The sequence below is a fragment of the Lissotriton vulgaris genome, chromosome 2_1 (genome assembly GCF_964263255.1).
Source record: "Lissotriton vulgaris chromosome 2_1, aLisVul1.2, whole genome shotgun sequence".
Classification (NCBI taxonomy): domain Eukaryota; kingdom Metazoa; phylum Chordata; class Amphibia; order Caudata; family Salamandridae; genus Lissotriton; species Lissotriton vulgaris.
The window spans coordinates 283,612,960-283,637,433 of NC_141687.1; the positions used below are offsets into that span (position 1 = coordinate 283,612,960).

Sequence of the window (24,474 nt, forward strand, 5' to 3'; positions counted from 1 at the left end):
GCTATATCAGATCATGCCCCAGCATCCTTAAGTATTGCACTGACAAAACTACAGTCCAGAGACCACTACTGGAGAGTCAACTATTTACTATTGCAAACCAAAAAGACAAAGGTGGAAATCCAATGACTTATCTTACAATACTTATAAATGACAGAGAAGGGATTTCAATGTCCACTTTACAGGATGCTCTGCAAGTAATCTTGATGGGACATATAATCTCCATGGTGGCCTAGAGAAACAAACTGAAACTGCAAATATGGGAAGATTTGAATAGACAACTCAAAGAGATAGCGGGGATCCATAAAAGCACAAACTCCATCCAGACATGGACACTAATCTCTGCTCTCAGGGCAAAAGTAAAGTTTAATAAAACTGAAAAAGCACTTTTGAGAACCAAATAAAAATATTTTGCATGGGGGAACAAAGCTGGCCACCTCCTGATGTGTAAGTACAGGAATAAGCAACACATAACAGAATACAGGAGAAGAGTGATCATGAAGGATATACATACATGGAAGACGCCGCAATAGCGCAAGATATGGCTCATCTTAAGCACTCCTTTATTCCCCAAAACACGTCAAAGGGCCAGATACATAAATATTTTGAAAGCCTTTATTACCTACCTAGCAACACATGTAGACAAGACCATCAGGGTAGAAGTCCTGTCAAGTACAGCAAAACTGAAGGTGGGTAAAGCACCTGACACCCATATTTTACAAAGGATTTTAGGGGCACTAGCCCTAGTTTCAACCAGATACTATAAAATACTTTTGCAGCTGTAGAGATGTTGGCACCCTCAATGGCAGAGGTGCAAATAACATTGATCCCAAAGGCTGGGAAGGATCAGATCAGACCAGACTAGATGCAAATCGTATCATCCACTGCTTAAATATTCACAGACATACTAGCGGCACAATTGAGTTCCCTATTGCCGGATTTGATAGACCTGGATCATCCTGAGTTATACCTGAGCACAGCCACAGGGACACACTAGGTTGGTCCTTCAACTAATTGACAATATTCATAGAACAAATAAGCAGGCACTAATCCTAACTCTTAATGGTGGAAAAGCATTTAACGAAGTGGATTGGGCTTTTATGGAGGGTACATAGGTGAGATCTGGCTTCCCATCCACGTTTAGTAAATCGATGATGGTGAGCCATAAGGATGCAGAGGAAAAGTTAAGTGTGAATGATTGCTCTTTAGACCTCTTGAAAATCAGGTGGGGATGAGATAGGGTTGCTTTCCGTTCCCATTAAATTTTGCTTTGTACATAGAATCCTTTGCCGAAACATATGGTACAATGAAAAAATCCAAGGAATTCACAAAAGAAAGGACACACTAAAGTTTTCGATGTACTCATATGGCATCCTAATGATACTGACAGATCCGACCTGCACCCTTCCGCCAATACTAGAAGATATTAGAGAGTATGGGATAGGTTCAGGATACGAGATTAAAAATGTTATATCTTAAATATTAAACTTGATAATTTTCATTTCCCTAGGTAAAAGGCTACAGGCAGAACATTTGTTTATGTGGATTAACACACCTTTGAAATGTCTGGGGATTGCCATTACATAAGATCTCAACAAAACAATGGAAGCTAATTACACACCCCTAATACACAAAATACAGTAAGATTTGTAATCATGCAACATAAGAGGGCTATCATGGTTGAGCTGAATGGCCACAAAAAAGGTACACATCCTGCCTAAAATCCATTATTTCTTTCCAACTAGCTCCCTACCAATACCAACATCACTGATCCGAAAATTAAAAATATTAATTGATCAGTTCATCAGGACTGGAAAAAAGCCAAGAGTAGCTAGGCGAGTATCTTCACACTTCCTCACAAACAAGGTGGGAGGGTTCCCCAGATGTGATGAAATATTATCAGGCAACACATCTAGGTCACCTACGGGTACGGACTCATACACTATCACAAAAACAAGTATGCGTTTTAGAGCAAATAATCATGGAGGTAATTACAGATAAAGGTACCATGGATGTATAAGGCAAACTGTAGCTTGCTCTACATTTGTAGTGTGCGATAAACTAGCCATGGGTAAGGGCTTGGCTACATTCCCCTTACCACTCACACCTATATTAGGGAATCCAGGATTTATTCCAGCTCTGAAAGACTCCTCAATTAAGAAATGGGAACTGCAGCAAAAGATGAGGAAATTATATCTTTTCATAAACACAAGTATCAAATCATTTGAAGACATAAAACATCATTATAATCTTACAGAAACAGATTCAAGTATTATCAAATACAACACTGTGTACTCCAGCCCTCCATTAAACCATACTCTATTAGACATGTCACCCCTAAAGAACTTTGATTGTTGGCTAAAATAAATTGAAAAAACTGATTTGGATAAATTACAGACACCCCCAGATCATTTAAGCGAATGTCTAGCCAGAAAAGATGGGAGCCACAACTAGATAGAAACCTCACTGAGGAAGAATGGAGAGATATTATTATTTCAGCTAAGTCAGCCTCAGCAAAAGAATCCATGCAAAAAAACTTTCATTAGGGGTACTAAACCCCAGCCACTGGTCCCTAGCTAGACTATACACCTGGAACATTCAGAAAGATTACATGCCGGAGAGGTTGAGGCTAGAGGAGCACATTAATTCATTTGCTATGGCACTGTCCAAAACTCCATCTATTTGGGAGAAAATAGTCAATGCATTTGAGAAGACATACCAAGATTTCAATTGTACACTAATGTGGGGTTAATACAGAAACAGTAATTTTCCCTCCACTTGATAAGAGAAAAGTAAACTGCCTTAGCTCTATATTCATCAAACAGGTAACTTCTAAACAGGTGACAGCATTATGGTGCACATCTAAGATTTGGGACTTCTTAGGAATGGAAAAGATCACATCACACACAGACCAACAGGACAAGGGCCTCGTGGAGATATAGACCCCTATCCTAAAATGCCTTTTCCAGAACTTCAGAGACCTCTCATGCCCAAAAAACATACAAGTCCTCTACATCATCCTTGAGAAAGTGTCTAAGATGGTAATGAGACCTACACATGGGCCACAATGAACAAGTCTATTAGTAATTAAGACATGGCTTAACTTATTTGGTGTCAGCTTAAAACTTTGAATGGCCGGTTGTACACACCTCACTGTAGTGCAAGTAATGGGTTGAAGGGGAGGGGTGGAGGTGGGGTTGTTTGTTGGTAATATTACTACTCAGTGAGAGAATGATGCAAAAGAACGAATCACACTTAGTCACCAGCCAATATAGGTGAGATTTTCAGTATCTCTCTATAATAAAAGGGAGTTAAACCATAAACATAGAGCTCTACTACTTTTACTTCATTCCAAAGAATATGCTGTTATCACAGGACGCCCGCTTAAATAGTCAATGTCTAAAAAACTACTGGTTTCCCACAAAATTACACAACGCTCATACGAAATCTAAAGGTTCACCGATACTGCTCACATAACATCATATACTTACAATGATGGCAGAGTACTGGAGATAAGAAGTGAAGTAAACAACCACCTCAAAACGTCTCTATTTATGGCCACAATGACAACAGGGTCTTGTTCTAATTTCTGATTTGTTGACTAATCGCTCACTTTGCAAGTGGAGATCGGGTTATCGCAGGAGATCTCAACAATAATCTTAACCCAATTCATGTCTGTTCCTCTTCCCAAATCGGGAACAAAGACCCTCCCCTAATTTTATAGATGGGATACGTGACCTAGATGTCCAGTCTATGGCGTATCCAACATAAAATGGAACAAGGTAACACTTTGTTTTTGAATGCGCATAGATCTCACTCTCAAATACGCTTCTTCCTGATCCGAAGGTCAATTCTCCTCAAAGTGACATTGGTGCCCGGGCTCTTTCTAATTTATAGCCCTGTTCTCCTGAGAGTGACATTAATAACCAGGTTTCATCAACACATACTGCAGTAATTCTGGATCTCGACTATACTTAAGTAACCCCAAAAAGACCAGCTTCCCAATTTCCTAATGCCTTTAAACATGTTTGTACTGCAGAAGTTGGCGATGTACGATAAGGGGAAAGAGGGCTAAGGCAAGCAGAGGCCACACCATTGCTCGAGTAAGTGAGTCGAGAGCAAAAAACCTATTGGAAAGTAGGGAATTCAATAATACTATTATTCAAGGTAACCTAAAAGCCCATACACTTACCACTATTAGTTCTGAGAACAATTTGGACCAGGTGAAAGTAATAGATTGACTCCTGCTGATAACATGGCACAAACAACTGGAAAGAGATAAGTAGCAACCAGTTACACAAGAACTTGAAAACAAAAAAAAAGGTGAACACAAAGGAAGGGGACCATGTGAGTAAACTACCGTTAGTGGAAGAACACAACCAATACAAATGTTTTGTATAGAGCAACTTGCAAGCTGCTTCACCCAGCAGTAAGACCTCCAATTCCCCCCTGGTCTTTCTTCATTCTCTATAGGACCAACGCAGACTGTTGTTTTGTAGGTTGCTTCCAGTTCTTATATTTTTTCTTTACATCTTGCATCTACGATTGGTGGAGGCTTGTTTAATTAGTAGTATAAGTTCACCGTTATCACTGCTACCATACAAAATATGTGAAAATCAAGCCAGGACTCTCATACAACAGATTAGAAACACTGAGGGCTCTTTACCTAATGATAATTTTCCTGAGTGTATCAGTCTCAAGACTGTGTCCCCCAACAGCAAGGTGGATTTCTTTCCACAATCCGCTTTGAACTGGTAAAAGCCATATATGAACCAGTTACCCCTTACAAGTAAGAGAAAGAAATCAGGTCTTTGCCTAGAAATGAGGTCCATGAACCAGATGGCTTTTCAGCCTCCATCTTTAAAGCATAGTTTGATATCCTAGTTGAAAGACTCACTAAAGTATTTAATCATTTTGTGACATCCTGTGTGGTCAATCCCTTAATGAGGGTTTCAAATTTGACTCTCACACTAAAACCTGACAAAGATCCACAAGAATGTAGTCATGTAAACCTATTGCTTTTGCTATGTAAAAAGGGTTTCCAAAAATACTCGTAACCAGACTGGTTGTGTTTTGGATGCTCCTTATCTTGCTTTAACAGTCAGCATTCATTAAACAACATCACATCAGAGGTCAGAGGTCTCCAATAGTTCTAGCTGACCAGAACATTTGATCTTCATCCCTTCATTACGGAAGCATGTTAGCAGAGTGCCAGGCACAGGGTGGCAGAAGGCCCAATGGGTATTCCTAGGGAGGAAACAGGGGGAGAACTGGGCATCAGGGAATCTGATCTTCAACCATCACTTGAGCAATAGGACTGTGTAATCTTCCTCCATCTCTTCCGAAAGTCCAACAAAACAAGAATGATTTGTCAGGATCTGACTTCGGCATCTTCCACTCGACTACATAAGTCCAAGTTAGGGGGTTTGAGCTTGTAGCCCGCAGAACATAATTCTTACCATTCATCTCCAATGTTAAGAGCCGACCCTCTGCCCTGTGACGTGGTCCACCGTGCTGTGTAAAACTTTTCTTAGTATTATGTCAATCCCAACTGCAGCTCCAGAGCACATGCAGCATCAGCAATACCTTTCACGATAACATCGGTGAAGTTCCTCACCCCACAGTCTGCCTCTGAGAGAGGTCACAACCCTGTTGCCACATTTTGTAAGCCCCATCCCCGAAATGGAGGAAAGAGGCTTTGTCAAATTGCCCAACTTGGCATGCCTCAAGGTCACTGCTGTCTTTTATTTGGTGATTTCTGTGGGTAGGTGGCCATCACTCAGAAAATCCCAGTCAGCGGATGACAATAAGAAGCCAGGAAGGGTAAGTCCCAACTCAGCAATGTCGACATGTCAATTTTACTTCACTAGGGCCAGCACATAAAGATAAAAGTGTGTATTGAGTAAGTCCCAGTGTTCTGAGCAGCATGCAAATCTATGATAGTTCTTTATGCATATATAGTAGTGGGGACTGGACCGCTGTCCCCGGGGTACTGCCCACACCACACCAGTCCAAGGGTATCACATATATGGTCCGCCAGACTGATCAGCTGGCACCTCTCTAACCTCAGGGACAGCACTCGGTCCACAGAGGCCTTTCTAGCAGGCCTAGCCTCTCCCCACCAATTGCGCAAACTCACCCCTCTGTCCATATTAGCCCTCGGCCTTCATCCATGCTGAGCAGTGCGACGATCAACAATATTCCTCCAGTTTCAGTCTCCGAGGTGGCAGTCACTCATCTCACTGGCAGGGCTGCAGATATGCCTCCACATCATGTGGGCCTCTCTCTGCAGGGAGCACACTCGCTGTGTCTGGACAGCATGGCCAGGAGCAGGGGCCAAACTGCAGAGTTTCAGGAGATCTTGTGCGGCAAGAAAGACAAAGAGGTCCCAGAAATCCCACTCACACAGCTCTCAATGGACGCTACAGTTCCATGTGTCCCAGCAGCATCCACGGCCCCGCCCAGGCAAGTCTGTGTAGTATTGAAAGTTTTGGGAACTCTCAGCAACAACAATGTTGCTAGATGTGACCTCTGCACACCTCCCCCACCGAAGTTGCGGACTCCTCCGTGTACTGGGCAGATGATAATAGGTACTGTTAGCAGGGCACACCACGAGGTTCTACAATGTAGGAAGGTTGGAGGAAGGTTGACGTGGCCCAGGCACCCCTCTCAGCCCATTCTCCACTGGCGCCGCAGCCTGGCATGTCTAGGCCACTGCCCGTGCAGCCCCTCACCCTGGTCCCAACAAGGCACCACCAGCCTCAACAGGAGTCAAGTCCGCCCTTGGTTTTGGGCAAGACACAAGTCGGCAGGCCTTTGGAGATCAGGGAAATTGACACTGTCCACTATATCGGCAGGATGATGCCAGATATCAGGGCTATTGGCACAGAACCCTAGCTTGGTACACTCACCATCTTGCGCACTCAGCTTTTGCCCCTTGCACTTGCATACTGGATGCGGTTGAGCAAGAGAAGCTCCCAGCGATCTTCTTATCCCTTGACACAAAGATAATTTTGATAAGATAGAGTGGAGTTAACCACCAATTAAAAACAACATAACAGCTAAGTTTGAACACCTTAAAAATGCAATTAAGGTTACTGCTACATCTTCTTTCCTGATTTATCTGACTGGGGCACAGGAAGGATTGCCCAGTTTCCCCACTGCTGCCTGCCTTCTCTCTGAAACCACTTATTAAAAATAACTATTCCAACAACAATACCCATGGTATGTTTGTGGATAATACCCTTTGCTTTCTTTGAAAGGCTAATGAATCGCTACCAGCATTAGACAGATTATTTAGACAGAATCAGTTATAGAAAACCTAAAATGATGGGCATGGATGCTCATGAACAAATATCTGAGCTTCATTCTACCTAAACAGAGACATCTACCATTCTCTGGTCTGAAACCCTGAACTTCCTCCCAAACATACTTCATGTAGCATAGGCAGTCCCCCTCTGCGTCCACTTTGAAAGTTATAAGACAGAAACTGAGATGGTTTGTTTGTAAGAGTAAGAAGCCAAAGGTCAAATGATCATCTGTATAGGAATCAGTGAGTGACAGCGGTTTGTATTTCCCACTATTGGAACACTATGTACGTGCAGCCCCAATTGACTAGCGTTAGAATGAGCCACACCAAATACAGTGAAGCCGTAGTTTGTTATTACACAAGAATACTCAAACTCGTCTCTCTCTCTCATATTTTGTGACTGATAAATAATTTCACAAGCAATTAGGCCACCTCTTGAAGACAACACCTGTTTATCTAGACCACTGGTACCTGACTTTGTGGAACAATATCTAATGGTAATCAACAACATTACAAGTTATCCATCCTATTTTATCCTCTTGTGTTGTTATTAGGCTTTGCTGGCAATGAAGAGGAGCAGCCATTAAAGTCACAACAGCGCCATCTGGTTACATTTGTTATTAGCTGCCAGGTTAACCATAGTGCAAGTCTGAATCCTCCTCCAATGCAACAATGGTGGAACAAAATGTGGCATCCAAACGAGATGGAGAAACCATCAGCCACAAACTTATGTTATGTTATGTGTATTTGTAAAGCAGACTCTCACCCTCAAGGGTATCCTGGTGTTGAGAAGGTGTGTGTACCTAGCACTGCCAATGGCAGATTGCTTAATTGAAATGCCAGGTCTTCAGCTTCTTGCAGAGTTTACGGAGAGAGGAGTAGTCTCTGATTTGGAGTGGGAGGTCGTTTCACGCCTTTAGTAGCAATGTAAAAGAACGCGTGTCCCCCTGATCTGGGGCTGTGTATAGTTGGGATGTCTGTAAGTAGGACTCCTGCAGAGTGGAGGTGTCTGGATGGCTGGTGGAAGGAGATGCGACTGTTCAGGTAGGTAGGGCCTGAGTTTTGTAGTGCCTTGAATATATGTGAGAAGCATTTGAATTGAGTGTGTTTGTGTTTCGGGAGCCAGTGTAGTTCCCTGAGTTGTGATATACATTGAATTATGTATAGGAGGTTGAGGATGAGTCTGGCTGCTGAGTTCTATATGGTTTGTAGTCTTCTAGTGAGTATCTTGTTGATCCCAGGGTAGACGCTGTTCTCATAGTGCAACTTGCTGGTGACCAAGATGTGAGTGACATGTTTTCTAGTGTTTATTGGGAGCCATTTGAAGATCTTCCTCAGCACTTTCAGGGTGTGGAAGCAGGATGCAGTGACGGCACTTACTTGTGTGGTCAGGTCCAGTTTGTTGTCAATGATTATTCTGAGGTTCGTGGCATAGGTTTTGGGTGTGAGTCCAAGTTTGGATGGCCACTGGTTGGAGTCCCATGGTGAGATGTTCTTGCCAAAGATTACTACTTCTGTCTTGTCGGTGTTGAGCTTGAGACAGTTGACTTTCATCCAGTTAGCAATTTCAGTCATGCAGGCAGTGAACTTGTTTCTTCTATTGTTTGGATTGGCAATAGGGCTGACGATTTCCAAACTTCGCACCTGGCAAGCTAGAGGAAGGCCTATTGAAGTTGTAAAGAGCTATACATATCTGGGAATTCTATTTGATGAAAATCTTCTTTTAAAAGTCATTTTAAAAGATGGCGACGGAGTAGGACGTGTCTCTGTGTCCCTCCGGCGCCACGAGTCTTATAGCTTTGTGTAGCACCCTCTCGAAGCTCCCATCCACCGGGAATTGCTGTCCTCCAGACACCCTGCTGCGGCGGGGGACCGGTTGAGGGGCTTGTCTTGCCTGCCGGTGCTGCATTTAGCCGCGACGGAGAGTGCGGCCTACACCGCGCCGGAGCCGGAGTGCGCTCTAGCTGCGGGAGGCGCGGGACAAGGACGGCGGCGTGGCGGAGGAGCTGCCGGGCGGAAAGGAGAGAGAGCGGAGCCCCGTCGCACCTGGCTTGGCTGTGTGAGGCTCCGGAAAGTGGATCTGCGGTGACACCAGGAGACCGCCGCTGTGAGGTGCGAGGTGAGCGGAGAGCCGGCTGTGAGGCCAACTAGAGGCCGGGGCTTTGGGGCCTAGGCAGGCCTGGTGTTCTGACGAAGCGGGAGAGCCACCTCACAGCCCGGTTACTGCGGACAGCGGCGGTAGGTCCTGATGCAGCGAGGTTGGGCCTTACACTAGTGAAGCAGGCAACGAGGGAGTGTGGAGTCCCGGGGCAATTGAGCGGGAGCCCCAGTCGACCTGACGCTCGCTTGCACAATCCAGGGGAGTGATTGTGCGATAAACCGGCCTCAGGACATTAGCAAGGCCCAGGTGGAGTGGATTGCGGCCTAATGGGCCTCGGCCTGAGTGATCAGAAGTCCAGCCCGACCTGAACAGCATCTCGCCTGAAGCGCGCTGTGCCCTCGCTCGGCGCTGGCTCGCCCTGCACGCCGGCCCTTTCCCACTGCCTGTCTGGGGTAGCGGCTGGATCTGTGCACCGTCCCTCCCCAGCAGGGCACTACCGGTGTTGCTCCAGTGGAAGCAAACTCAAAGGCCTCAGCCTGAAGTAAGGCATCTGCGGTCAGTGCGGAGCCTGCTCGAGCGCGCGTGGACGCCTAGGTCCAGACGTGCGAGCGGCGAAGAGGCCTTACCAACCCCGAGGGCGTGTAGAGGACGAAGAGCCCACTTGTCGGCTATGGCGGCAGCCAGGATGAAGAAGGAAAAACCGGGCAAGGACGGAGCTCCGAAGGGTTCTGGGCAAGCCGTATCCCCAGTGGCTGACAAGTCCCCGGGTCGGAGCCTGGCGGAGGAACCGGAGACCAAGGCCTTTATGTTGGAGCATTTCGCCGCAATCAAAGAGGACATTGCAGGATTGCGTACCCAGCTGGCTGCGGACTTGAGGGAGGTCCGGAGAGACGTGGACGAAGTAGGAGAGCGGGTAGCCACGCTGGAGGAACATGACCTTGAGATGGGGGGCGACATACACCGGCTTCAGCAGGACGTTAACAGGCTTACTGAGCAGAACCTCGACCTTCAGGCACACGCGGAGGATTTGAAGAACCAGTCCCGCTGCAACAATATCCGGATCAGAGCGATCCCATGGAAGGGAGAGGGAGAGGATCTCCGTGAGTACGTTGAGGCCCTCTTTAAGCAGATCCTGCAAGACGAAGAGGTCACGGACATTCGAATGGACAGAGCGCATCGGGTGGGCCTACCCAAAGGGTCGAAGGCACCACCACCGGACATCCTCGTCTGCGTGCATGACTTTCAATTGAAGGAACGGATCCTTAAGATGGCACGCAATGTCGTCCCGCTGCAGTTCCGTGGGCACAACCCGGTGCTCTTCCAAGACCTAGCGGCATCTACATTGCAGAAGCGCAGGGACTTTAAGCCGGTCACATCATTCCTGCGAGATTGCAACGTCGCGTACATGTGGGGTCATCTTTTCCGGCTCATTTTCCGTTAGCAAAACAAACTGGTTCAGGTGTGTTTGCTCACAGATGCCGTGGACCTCCTGGGTATTGAATACACAGAGGCGGAGTCAGCGGGCGGTGGCATACATTCAGGCGACGACGACGATCAACGGACTGGCAGAAGGTGACCCGCTCTGCTCTCAAGAAGGGTCCTGCCCCCTCTGCACGTCTCCAGGAGAGAGGCGCAGCTGTAGCCTCCATGGGGCTGGTGACGGAGGCGACCCCGGAGGATGCCTCGGAGGTGCCGTGAGACCGGAGAGGGTACACAGATGGACAGATGGCGTCGGGGGGGACACCCCCTGAAGGTACTCTGGTATGTACTGTTGGTTGAACGAGTCCCGTATCGAGATGTGGAAGACTGTGGACTGGTACCTATTCCCCTCGCCTTTGTGGCCTGTTCTACGGACTTGCGTACTTCACTCTGTCTTAGTCTACTTCAGTTTGGTTCTGTTATGGGGGGGTTCAGTGTAAGTGTTGGTGGAGGGGGGGTGTGAGTGTAGGGGGGGACTCTGCATCAGACCTTTGCCGCTTGTACATACGTGTGCATCTCTGCTCCTTGCCTTTATGCTGATGGGTGTGTGCTCTGAACGCCTGCGCGGGCCATGTTCGGCCCTGGTCCTGCCTCGGGACACGAGCGATACTGACCTAGTTGGATTGGGATGGCTAGGGAACTGAAAGTGGTGAGCCTTAATGTTCGGGCCTAAACAACCCAGTGAAGCGCTCTGCTGTCCTGTCACTACTCGAACAATCTGGGGGTGATGTCTGCCTCCGACAGGAGCCGCACCTCCTGCACAAGGACGAGCGCCGAATGCGCAATAAGAGATTCTCCCTCCAGGTGTGGTCGTCGGGACTGGCTAAGTGTTGCCCTCCTCTTTAGCTCCCGGTTGCGATGTAAGGTCTTGACCCAGCTAGTAGATATACGGGGGAGGTTCCTGGCGGTGCGGGTGCAATGGGGGGACACGGTTTTTACCATTGGGTCCATGTACGCCCAAACACACAGCAGGAGTCCTTTCTGCGCACAGCCTTGGCCCAGGTCCTTGCTTCCCCTGACGCTTTCCTCTTAGTGGGGGGGGACTTTAACCTAGTAATGGATGAGACTACTGATAGGTAGGTGAATAGGCTGCATGGCTCGGGGTCCTAGTCGGTGGGGGGGAAGCAGTGGTTGGCAGATGGTGGTTTGCATGATGTGTGGCAGCTGCAACATCCCCAGGAGTGCGACTATACATATTACTCAGCGGTACATCAGACATATGCGCGCCTTGACCACTTTCTGGCCTCCTCCGCCCTATTGCCCCACCTTCACGATGCGGATATTGCCCCCCGCTCCCTCTCAGATCACGCGCCCCTGTCGGTCATGTTCACCCTAAGCGGCGCGCGCCCTCCCTCAGCTGGCTGGCGGCTGCGCGACTCCATGCTTCGTGTTGACTCTGTAGTGGACACTATCACACATTACTTCACCGAGAACCCCATCGGAGACACGGCGATAGCATCTATTTGGGAGGCGCTGAAACTGGTGGTTAGGGGGGACTTTATTGCTTTGGCCGCCACATATTCTAAGCTGCGAAGAGATAAGAGGGAGGAGCTGGAGAGGGATGTCTGTGGCTTGGAGGCTGTCCACAAAACATACAGGGGCCCGCAGGGTTTGGAGAGAGCTCGAAACTAAGAGGCGCATGCTGAAACATCTGGATCTCGATAGTGCAGAATACGAGTGGAGACAAGGGGGGTAAGATGCTCGCGCACCGCCTGTGGGCCCAGCTCCAATCTCGGGCCATCGCCGACATCCGGGACCGCCAAGCTGTTTCCCGTACCACTGACACTGAGATCGCTGCGGCCTTCCGCCATTTTTACCAATCCTTATACACAGAAGAAGGTTCCCCGCCCGCAGAGTGTGACCGGTACATCGCGGCGGCTGGCATTACTCCCCTATTGGAGAGTGCAGTCAAAGATCTGAACGTGGAGATTCGCGTGGAGGAGGTTATCTCCGCTATTGCCTGGCTAAAGGTAGCGAAGTCCCCCGGGCCCGATGGTTTCTCTGCATTGTTTTTACAAAACCTTTTGCCGGGAATTGGCCCCGTTTCTGACCCACCTTTTTAATTTGTTCCTGGAGACAGGCTCGGTCACCCCTTCTATGTCAGATGCTGCCATAACGGTCATACTTATACCTGGCAAGGACCCCGCTGATTGTGGTTCCTACCGCCCAATCTCTCTCCTTAACATCGACGCCAAGCTCTTCGTGGGTATTCTTGCGGCGCGACTTAGCCCCCTTATGGACGGAGTGATTGAACCGGACCAATCGGGCTTTGTTCCCACCCGTCAAGGTAGTGACAACTCCAAGAGATTGCTACACCTGATGGATGGAATTCAACGCGCACAGACCCAGGCCTTCTTTCTATCCATCGACGCGGAGAAGGCCTTTGATAGAGTCGAGTGGGGGTTCCTTTTCCGAGTGCTGCGGGCTTATGGACTAAAGGGCAATTTTCTGCGCTGGATCCAGGCCCTGTATGCATCTCCAAAGGCGGTCGTGCGGGTCAATGGCTGCAGATCGGCACCATTCTCTATCACCAGGGGAACACAGCAGGGGTGCCCTCTCTCGCCGCTCCTGTTTGTGTTTTATATGGAGCCCTTTGCCCAGCGTGTCAGATCCCACCCCGACATTGCGGGCATTCGTTTCGAGCCGATGAGCATAAAATAAGTCTGCAAGCCGATGATGTTATCCTGGCGCTGCAGAGTCCTGCTCCCTCTCTGCGCTGCCTCACGGCGGAGATTCGCGCTTTCCATGCCGTGGCTGGTTTTAAGGTTAATTTCACTAAATCTGAAATCCTTAACATCTCGATCCCGCCGGAGGAGGTCATTGATCTGCAGCGGGATTTTGACTTCCGTTGGGCACACTCGGATATCTGGGCATTCGCCTGGCATCGACCGTGCCCCGGACGCTCTCCCTGAATTATACTACTCTGATGGAACGAACTACCAAATCTATTTCTGCTTGGTCGCGCCTTAATCTGTCGTGGTTTGGCAGGTTAGCGCCTATCAAAATGACGCTTCTGCCCAGAATACTTTATATCTTTCAAATGCTCTCCCTTACACCGCCGAGAGGGGCCCTGAAAAAACTCCAGGGATTGCTGAATAGGTTCTTCTGGGACAACAAGCGCCCCCGTGCGGCCTTCGCAACGGCCATACTTCCTGCTGGCAGTTTAGGCTTTCCTCATCTCATGGCCTACTTCCAGGCCGCCTGCCTGCGCTTCGTGCTCGAATGGAATAGGCCAGAATCGAGTAAACATTGGTTATTCATGGACCAGGCGGTGGCGGGCCGCAATATTTGGCGGGAACTGTGGTTACCCCGCAAGGATAGGGCGTGGGGATTATATTCCTCGCCGGTGACGTCACCAACACTTAAAGCATGGGACCAACTGGCACTACGTAAAGGTTGGACTACCTTCCCCTCACCCATGACACCGATTGTGGACAACCCCGCCTTCCCCCCTTGCCTTGCATCTCCGGTCTTTCATCGCTGGCGAGAGAAGGATTGTAAGAGGGTGGGTATGCTTTCTGAGCTAGAGGGGCTTGTCCCCTTCTCGGACCTCCGATCTGAACATTCCCTATCGGATGTATCGGATAGTTTTGCTTATGCGCAAGTAACTCATTGGGTGTCACATCCGGACAATATGGCCTTGATGTCGCGCTCCCTCACAACCTTTGAGCAATGGCTCTTACGTAAAAAGAATGACCGGAGCCTTATCTCTGAACTATATGCCATGATCCTGCGTGATCCACAGCGTCAACACACAAAGGCGCAGGTGCGTTGGGAGGTGGAGTTGGGGCGGCCACTTTCACAGAAGGAGTGGGATCAGGTATTCTACCGAGCCCATCACACGACAGCTAACACAGCGGGTGCGGAATCGGCCTATAAACTTGCGACGTACTGGTACTATACACCGTCGCACATCGCATCCTGGGACAGGGCTAAATCCGGTCTCTGTTGGAGGGGGTGCGGTATGTCGGGCACTCTCCTGCATTTGTTATGGCACTGCCTTAAATTGGAACGGTACTGGAAAACAGTTCTTGAAGAACTAGACGCTGCGTTCCAGATCACACTGCCTAGGCTACCTGAGCACACATTACTAGGCCTCCCGCACCCTGCTTGCTTCCCTCTTCGCACACCGCTAGGGCGCAAATTGCGCTAGGATTGCTGACTGCGCGGCAGGCCCTCCTGGCGCGTTGGGGCTCCCCGGACGTCCCGGATGTGCGTGACTGGTTGATGCGCCTGTGGCATGTCTTGGCGATGGAACGGCTCTCCTTGAATATGGATGGTAGAGGGTCCGAGTATGCTTCCCTGTGGGCTCCGTTTCTGAGTCTTCTATCTAAAGAATGCAGAGAGGTTACATGCCCAAAGTACTCGCAAATTCTGCAGCTCATTCCTCTGGATTCAATGAGGGCTGTGCCAGGGCTCTAAGTTCTGGGACCAGATCTGCTTGGGTTGGAGCGGTGGGTGTGCTATACGGATCTGGGCTAATGGCTGATGCGGAGTGGGGTGGGAGGGTGGGGGGGGATGGGGGGGTCATCGAGGGGAGGAGGGATGGAGGGGGGAGTGGGGGATATGTTCTTTGTTTTCCTTCTTTGTTCTGGCTGGTTCTCTTTTCTATGAAAATTGCGGACTCTGCTACGCCGGCGGGGAATGCCAATGGCTTTTATTACACAGGACCGCCCTCCGGGTTGTAGGTCCGAATGCCGTGTTTAATTACTGCTTGTTTACGCCCTGCCGGCGAGTCGATGACGGCAGCTGGGCTGTGTCTGAAGCTAACTTGCCGCATAATAAAATGTTTGATTCTAAAAGTCATTTTAATATTCTAAGAGCTAAGACATCTTGTTAAATCTTTGATTTTAAGACATTACGTAATAATCTAAGAAGCCAAACCTATCCCTAAAGGGAAGGATGCCAAATTACAAGATTTATTGTTAATTAAGGCTTGTAAATATGTTTTTAGAATTCCAAAAGACCTTGATCAAGCTGGAATACGACTGAAATTTGGACTCCAAAGTCAAGTCCTAGTTAAACAGGTGTCTTTTTAAAAAAAAAAAGGCATTCCTTATTTTTATCACCTGTAGTCTCTTTAGCAAATAGCTGTTAGCATGAAATAAATTATTCTAAGTACGTTAGTGCCTGGAGATCCTATCTAACAAAGGGCCTAATTATGATGTCAATAACACAAATAATGGGGTGATCCGGTGTCCCTCAGAACCTATGTATTAACATTCAATAAAACAATTGGTTCTGTTGGGTTATCAACAATTACTTTAAGAACTGCTTTCTAGTATAGAAAGAAGAGAACTTATTTATGATACACATAGCAATATTGTGCATGAAAGAAAATGGAAAAACTGAAAAAAACACACCGAAACAAAATTCAATTTGTATATTTAAATTAAGCATCAAATACTAGAGGCTGTCACAAAAGCAAACTTCATTGCAACAGACATAATAGGTGACAATTGTGAGTAAGTGACATGGTGATTAGTGATATGGACAGTACACTATATACATGATGAATAGAGGTGAAGTAAAAACAGGTGGGAATATTAAAAAACTATTTTTCTTATTGTCCTATATGATTATGCACATGTATTCCAAGATTCATTGATGAATTAATTTATGATCCTGGTAGCTATGCGGACATCTGTAGCTTGTCGACGTTTCGACCCTTGTAGAAGCGCACATTTGAAGTGCATCAGAGCAGGTCTTCCTCAGGACTATGGGAGGGTGGATGCAAATATTTCCCTGCTCAAAGTTAGAGGAAATAGTATTATCAAACATAGGTGACATCTGCTCTGTATATAGTACAATGAGATTATGTGTTTGTTACTTTGATAGTGCAACAAGTCCACTTTGAGCCGCACTACCTTTGGCATTTAATATGGTAGTTCATCCAATTTTCTCATACCCAAGAACTTGGTGCACTTACTATGTTTAACTCAATGAATATACAGTCACTGTCAGGTGTGATTGGAAATTAGGGCCATCATTACAATGTCAGGCGGAATCACTTCCGCCCAACACTGCATCAGTCATGGTACCAACCGACATCTGGTCAACGGTCTCGACCGTCACATTAGGATGAGACTGAACACTGTTCGATTGCATTCCTATATTTTACAGTGAGACCATGCATTACGGATGTAAACCGGCCATAATGCATGCTCCCATTGTCCATTGTAAAATGGGAGGTGCGGTTCATCCCTGCAACAAGGTGCAAGGATTAACGGGGGGCACCATAGGTGCCCCCTCGGCCTCCAACCAGAGGCCTTGCACCCAAGGGGGCTCTGCTGGGGCCCCATAAAGACGCTTTCCGACATGGTTTTCATGTCGGACAGGACGGCATGGAAACCATGTCGGAAACCATCATTGAAATCTCAAGGGCAAAAAGGCCCGCCCTTGAGATAACTTGACGCATTCCGACTGGTAGACTGGCTCTCCAAGCCCATCAGAAGCCAGCTTGAATGACCGGTCGGATTTGTTTCCGACCGCCTCCATTGTAGTGAGGTGGTCGAAAAGGAATCCTACTGGCACATTAGGATTAGGGCTCCCGGTTTTATGGTATTTATTTTTTCGCCATTTCCGTCTGTATTTATTTTTTGCTAATTTTATCTGTATTAATCCTTATTTAGTTTGGGTTTTGTGGAAAAATTAAGCTGAAATTAGTATATTTCCACATTTATTTAACCAATAAATATGCGCTCATGATTGAATGCCTGCCAGGTTTCAGAGATATGAACACCCGCAGAAGATAAATCAGTGCATTTATATGAAAATATGCAAATTTCAGTATCAACCTTGCGCATATCTACTGTTGTTAAAGCTTCTTTACCAAAATTCCTTTCTTTTTTAACCCCCTTATCTATCAATCCACACATCTATTGGCATGTATTTAGAATTACTCAAAAAGCAACCCAATTTCCATTTTTATACATTAAAAATAAATACAGACAGGAAAATTAGTGTTTTCTGTCTCTATCTATCTATCTGTAAAAATCAGTAAAAACGGAAAACAAGGAGCCTTAATTATGATGCGGTTCGGAAGGCTCCGACCGATGGTGGGAGTCTTCCTAATCGCTTCGTAATCGACCCTAAATGTGCGAGTGCAAGTGATAGCTGTTACACAGCATACACTACAAAATAATTGGGTCTTGTAGCGCACTGAGTCACAGGTAATCATCAACAATGCTTTAGTCACCATACATGCTATCAATATGTCTACATTAACTCATGGGGATTCAGTCGGAAGAAGTTAAACCTGAAGGGAGCGTAAAACTGAATTGAGCCGGGCCAATTCTACTTATGGGAAATGTAAGAGTTACAGAAGGAAATTGCTGTCAGTGTAAACGCCATGCTTATTATGTACAGTTGTGTCTTACAAATTTCAGACTTTACCTCAACCACTGCATTTTCTATAAGTCCTGAAATTGGGGACCGTGTCGCGCTTCTCAGTTTTAACTCTTCAAGTCTGTGCTGTACTATCCGTCCAAACTTCTCTCTGGCCCCTTTCTCGCTGTTTCTAAGGCGAAAAAACATGTTACCGTGTAATTAAGCGTGAAAGAATTGCTTGCTTTCTTATTGCATATGAAAACAATGTATTTTATGCTTCTACCTCACCTATCCACTTAATGAGCCATCTCGTCCATGTAGTGCCAACCGTCTTTTCATGCAGGTCTGAAATCCTCTTGCGCCCTCCTAGCTCAATAAAAATAACTTCTTTCCCCAACTCAGCATATTTTCCTGCTTTCTGAGTCACCTTTTTATAATGTGTGTTTCCACACTCACAACAGCTGAAGTGATTGTCCCCACTAAGGAAATAACACATCGCTCTCCATGTGTCTTCAAGGGAGTTGAGGACTGCCGCTAAACGCCTAATGATGCTTGAAGCAGCTGGATGAACACGCACACAAAAATAATACTGCAAAGACTCCTTAAATTGCAAATCTGGGGACTTTGGAGCCTAGTAACCATAACCAAAATTTACATTATTATACCATCAAGTATTGTGATATCATTTGAGATGTCATGAGTGATATCACTGACCATGTCATGAGCGATGTAATATGTGAGGTCATAAGCAGTGCATTGCGGGAGCGTAACTTATAGTTAGCTCAGGTTATCACTGCTGCATTTTTGTGGTTTTGTATGTGTAAAATGAGAGCCTAGCTACAACGTCACTGTAGCCTTTAGTTTTTTCAGTGAATATATATATAAATAAATATTTATATTGTTATATATATATGTGTTAACAGTAAATATATAATGTGCGGTTTATCACCTGCACATTGACTTTAAGTGTTATTTTTGGGTGTAATTTTTCATTACGGATCAGTCCACACCTGTGCCGTAGTGTAACAAGTTAGGGAGAAGGACTGTGTGAGAAAGTGCTGAAGCGCATTTCAGTGTAACAAAATGATCTTGCCCCTGTGTTGGTGTCCGTTTCTTGACTGAAGAAATTGGAGTTGGAGTTGATATATATATATCTATATATATATATATATATATATATAGTCACTGAAAAATATACAGGTTACAGGGGTGTCAAAGTTAGGCTCAGATTTCACTCGCACAAAACTAGAGAAATTCAGTAATTATAGTTAACTGAGCTAACTATAAAACTATAACTTACACCCTCACAATGCACTGCTTATGACTAACATATTACATCACTCTTGACATAGTCAGTGACATCACTCATGACATAACTCATGACATCTCAAATAACATTATTGATGACATCACTGATGACATGAGTGTTAGTGTTTCAGAAATGTTTCTGAGACTTAAAGGTATATACTAAGCTACAGCATAAGATGAATTACCATTCGTTCTGTACTATTAACTAGTGATACTGTTTCTAACATATATCATCTGAGTGGCTTTGTGACTGTCTGTATCAGTGTATGAATGAGTGTCTTTGAGTGGCTGCATGGCTGTGTGAGTGGCAGTATGGATATGTCACGGGGTGTATAAGTGGCTGTGTAGGCCTGACAGTGGGTATGTGAGTGGCTGTATGGGTGTGCAAGTGGGTTTGTGAGTGGTTGTATGGGTGTGTGAGTAGGTGACTGAGTAGCTGTGTGAGTATGTGTGTGATTGTATGGGTGTTCGAGTGGGTGTGTGAGTGGTTGTATGGATGTGTGAATTGGTTTGTGAGTGGTAGTGCAGGTGGTTGGGTATGTAAGTGGGTGTGTGAGTGGTTGTATGGGTCTGTGCATGGTTTTGTGGATCTGTAAGTGGGTGAGTAAGTGGGTGTATGGGTGAGTGAGTGGTTGTATGGATCTGAGTCAGTGTGTGAGTGGTTGTGTGAGTAGGTGTGGGAATGAGTGGTTGTATGGACATGTGAGTGGGGATGTCAGCAGTTGTGTAGATGTGTGTATGGCTCTGTGGATGATATCATCACTGATGTCATCGCTGATGTCACTGACCATGTCATGAGTGATATGATGTATGAGGTCATAAGCAGTGCAATACAGGGGCATAAGCTATAACTAGCTCAGATAACGATTACTGTTGAATTTCACTGGTTTTGTACGAGTGCAATCTGAGTCTAAGTATAGCGTCCCTGTAAACTTTGCATTTTTCAGTGAATTTTTAGAGGTTTTTAAAATTCTATTTCCTAACTGTAACGTCCTTTTAACCTTTGTTTTTTTCAGTGAATAGTTATTTCCTAACTATAGCATCCCTGTAACCTTTGATTTTTGGTGAATCCCTACCATTTTTAGGTCTCGCCTATTTTATCCCATAGGGATTGATAGGCGAGATTATAATAAGCGGTCCGAAAAGTCTATCTAGCTGCGGTTCGCGTACAATTCATGTGAGTCAGGCGCGTGCACATCATCGCCAGCCACCTCACACATCACACACCACCATTTGTCTGTGCCTCGGCATCAGACTTCAAAGGCTGCCACTCCTCCGCCCCCCCAATCGCCCCCTCCTCGCAATGCCAGAACATCCTTTTAGGGCTTCGACAACCCGCCCCGCCACCCCTCCCTCACCCTCTCTCCTCTTCCTCGCACAACTCGCGTTTATTATTTTTTTTAATTAATTTATCGCACTCATCCCCCAGGGTCTCTCCTCCCTGGTCACTGTTTAAGCACTTCTCTCGCATACTCTCACAAACTCGCCCTCGCTCTCTTCCCTTACCAGTGGATTGTCTCTAGTTTTCTTGTCATCCGTTTTTGCATCCTCGTGCTGTCCCACTCTCTAACCTCCAGTTTTTTTCTCTTCTCTTGACCACTCCTTTTAATGTTTCCATTCTTCCATTCCTGTTTCTCTCTTTCTCGTACTCCCTGTCTCTCACACACACTTTATTCTATTTGTCTTCCCTCTTCCTGTCAACGTTATATGTACAGCGCCCTCCTTTCCCTTCTGCTCTCTTATAACTTGTCAGTTAATTGGACTACAACATCTCTCTCTCGCAATTAAATAGAAGCCTATTTAATAATTCACTCTCTTGCGTGGCATGGGAGGGTTTTTAACATAATGTATAGTAATTAAAGTTTGCCAAGTTTAACCCCGGCGCACAAGCGTTATTTGCTAATAAGAGAGGTGCGCACGTAGCCCTGAGTGGCAGGCATTCCGATGCGCAGTGAGAGGCGGGTAGGCAGACAGACAGAAAGGGGTAGACAAACAGACAGGAGGAGCGAGAGCGAGACAGATAACAACACTCCCTATAAACAGTAGATAAAAACACATCTCCGTCTGTTGCAGTTCTTGTCTTCCCCGCCCCAACCACCGTTTTCATTCCTTTTTTATTTGTTTTACTTTTAATAAATGCTTACCCCAGTTGAGCTACTGCTGTGCCCCGTCCCGCCCCCCGAGTCGCACCTTCCTGCTCTGCCATTCACTTTTCATCTCATTCTCGTGAATTCTAGTAGTTTCCTTCTGTGCCCCCACCCATCCCCAACCCACGTCCAACCCAGCTCCACCTGGCTCCGCGCCCCTTCTCTAATCAAAGCCTTATATCAAATATGGCTGAGATACCCGCCACCCCCTCTCAACACAATCCCCAAGAATTGGGAAACCGGAAACAGTTCTTGAACTTTTGGAAGGCGGGAAGGGAGTTACCCTTCCCGGCCGTATTTATTAAAATATGAAACAAAATCAAAACATTAAAATAACAGTTTCATATCATGTACAATTTCATATCCACATTACGATGTTTGGCTAACCTTAACATATATCTAATACAAATGTTCTCCTAGCCTATACTAACATCCTTACAAAATTGCATTTCAAATTGAAATTGTACATCCTAACGTTAAGGGCCAACGGCAAGGTCGTAACCGGTGTCAGATCCCTAAACCAGAACTCCCCCCTCACTTGTGAGGGGCGGTCGCACAGAGGACTTCACCTCGTGTGCCATACCAATTTCCCTTGTCTTGACGGGGGCCCCTGTTAACTCGACGCCATGTACGTGGTCGTCCGAGGACTCGTGTGAGGTGTCTAGAAGGTAGCATAGACCCCCCTCCCCACCCTACACAACTTACCACATCTGCCGTCGCAGATGTCCTGGCCCCGGGAAATTCCCAGGAGGGGCCCGTAGCCCCTCCTATCCAGGGAGGGGCCTTGACCGCCTTCCCTTTCCTTTAGGCGTCCCGTCCTTAGAAGGGACCGCCTCCCCGTTGAGGGGCCAATGGCCACCTCCCCCCGGGCGCTCCCAGCCGTAATGGGTGACGCCCCCCCCTAGGGATCTTCCAATGACTGCTCACCGATCATGACCTTACCGCCACAGGCCGGATAGTTGACCGGCTATCCGGACCCCCCACAAAACTCCTACCTAAAGGTCATGTTGTAAACTCCTTAGCCATGCTACGAGGTCTCCTATTAGTAAAGAATTCCCCACCCGGGACAAGTGGACCCCATCCTCTAGATACATATTGTCCCCCCTGATACAACCATGAGGAATCGAATGCAAAGTACTGGCACGGAACAGTCTACCAAGCTTGTTGTTAATCTTTTTCACAGAATGATTTATAGCAGACACTGAATTAGCCCCCCGCCACACCTTTCGTGGAATCATATGGGACCATGCAATAGTGCACCCTGGAACCCTCCTCGCCAACCAACTTACTGTGGATAGTATCGCCTCGAGAAGTAGTCGTCTACCAGTGGTCACCAAATCATTGCCCCCAAGATGTACTATGATTATAGCTGGCGGTGACCTTGTCCGCCCTAATAAACCCTCAAGAAAAGGTTGAAACAGGTCAATACAGAGCCCGCCCCTTCCGTAGAAGGTCACCCTGTACCCGTATTCCCCAGCTGTGTGAATCATGTCACCTGCTTTGAATACGTCCCCGGCACGCCTCACGTATGAGTGGCCCACGACCCACACCACTCTTTCATCAGCCGGTGATCTCTGACCGCTGGTTCCCAGGTGTCGGGCCGACTGCACAGTCCGCCCCGCCTCGTAGGTTTGCGAAACTGTAACCAAACAAAAACAAGAAGCGTGAGTACATGATATCAGCTTCACAACATGTGCAACCGCACATACCTTTTGTAACAATTCGAGGACCAACGCCCCAACTGTTTCACTTTATCAACACTCAGACCCCTGGCTGTAGCCTCTGTAGCAGTCCCTATCCGGAAGGAATGAGTCCCAAACATGAATGTGCTCTCGGCACAGTCCACCCCCGTATCCTGCTTATTCTTTGCCACCAGTTCGCTTACCCGCATAGCCCCATGAAATGCTAATGCAAAAGCGGCCCGGAATAACACTGTTTCCGCCTGGGATGAACAAGTAGCAGGGAGTACGGACAGTAACAGGGCCAACCTATCCAGACCTATAGGGTGCCTTTCATCTACTCTGCGACCCTCAAGGCGTTGCCACCCACGCAGCGCTTTCTGTACCACAAAAGACGCTGTAGGGTCCTGGATACCATGAGCCCGCGCCATGAAGGAAATGGCAGCCCGATGCCTCTGGGCCGTGGCCACCGATTTTCCTGCCCTGCGTAGAGACAGTAAAAACTTTATGACCAATTCTTCCTGACCCCAAAGCTCTCCCCTAGCTGAACCCAAAAAGGACAAATAGGAACGGAACGCCCCTTCATATGCCTTCCTTGTCCTAGGTGCTAAACTCTCTCCCACGAGGTTTTGTAGTTCGGGGCACCGAGAGACCAGAGAGCTTCGGGAAATGGTGCCGCCACCGGGTCCGCTGTGGGCAGAAAACCCCAGAAGGCCTGCATACGGAAACGAGAAAGCGCATCAGCAGCCTGATTCAGTACCCCTGGCACATGCCTCGCTCTAAAGAGCACGTTCAATTGCATACATAGTAAAACAATTTCCTTGAGCAACCTCAGGATCCACTTGCATCGTGCTGCCTGACTATTGATACACTCAACAACGGTCATGTTATCAGACCAGAACACCACAGAGTGATCCCTAAACCCCTCAGGCCATGTCTTCAAAGCCACCAGAATAGGGAACAGTTCAAGAAAAGCAATGTTACTTGTAAGTCCACACTCGTGCCACCATGACGGCCATCTTTGAGCCGACCAGTGATTGCCAAAGATGGCGCCAAAGCCTATACTCCCCGCCGAATCTGTCCACAGCCCCAATTCTCCGGAGGACACCGCCGGCTTCGTCCAGA

General features: G+C 47.1%; 1 protein-coding gene across 1 annotated transcript in view; it reads right to left on the reverse strand.

The window, feature by feature from the left end:
• Positions 1 to 24,474, reverse strand: part of LOC147729973 (uncharacterized) — a 1,004,770-nt gene that overhangs the window by 763,512 nt on the left and 216,784 nt on the right. The window contains exon 8 of the mRNA XM_086954938.1: positions 18,282 to 18,405. Within this exon, the coding sequence (XP_086811064.1) occupies positions 18,282 to 18,405 (124 nt within the window). The remainder of the gene's footprint in view (positions 1 to 18,281; positions 18,406 to 24,474) is intronic.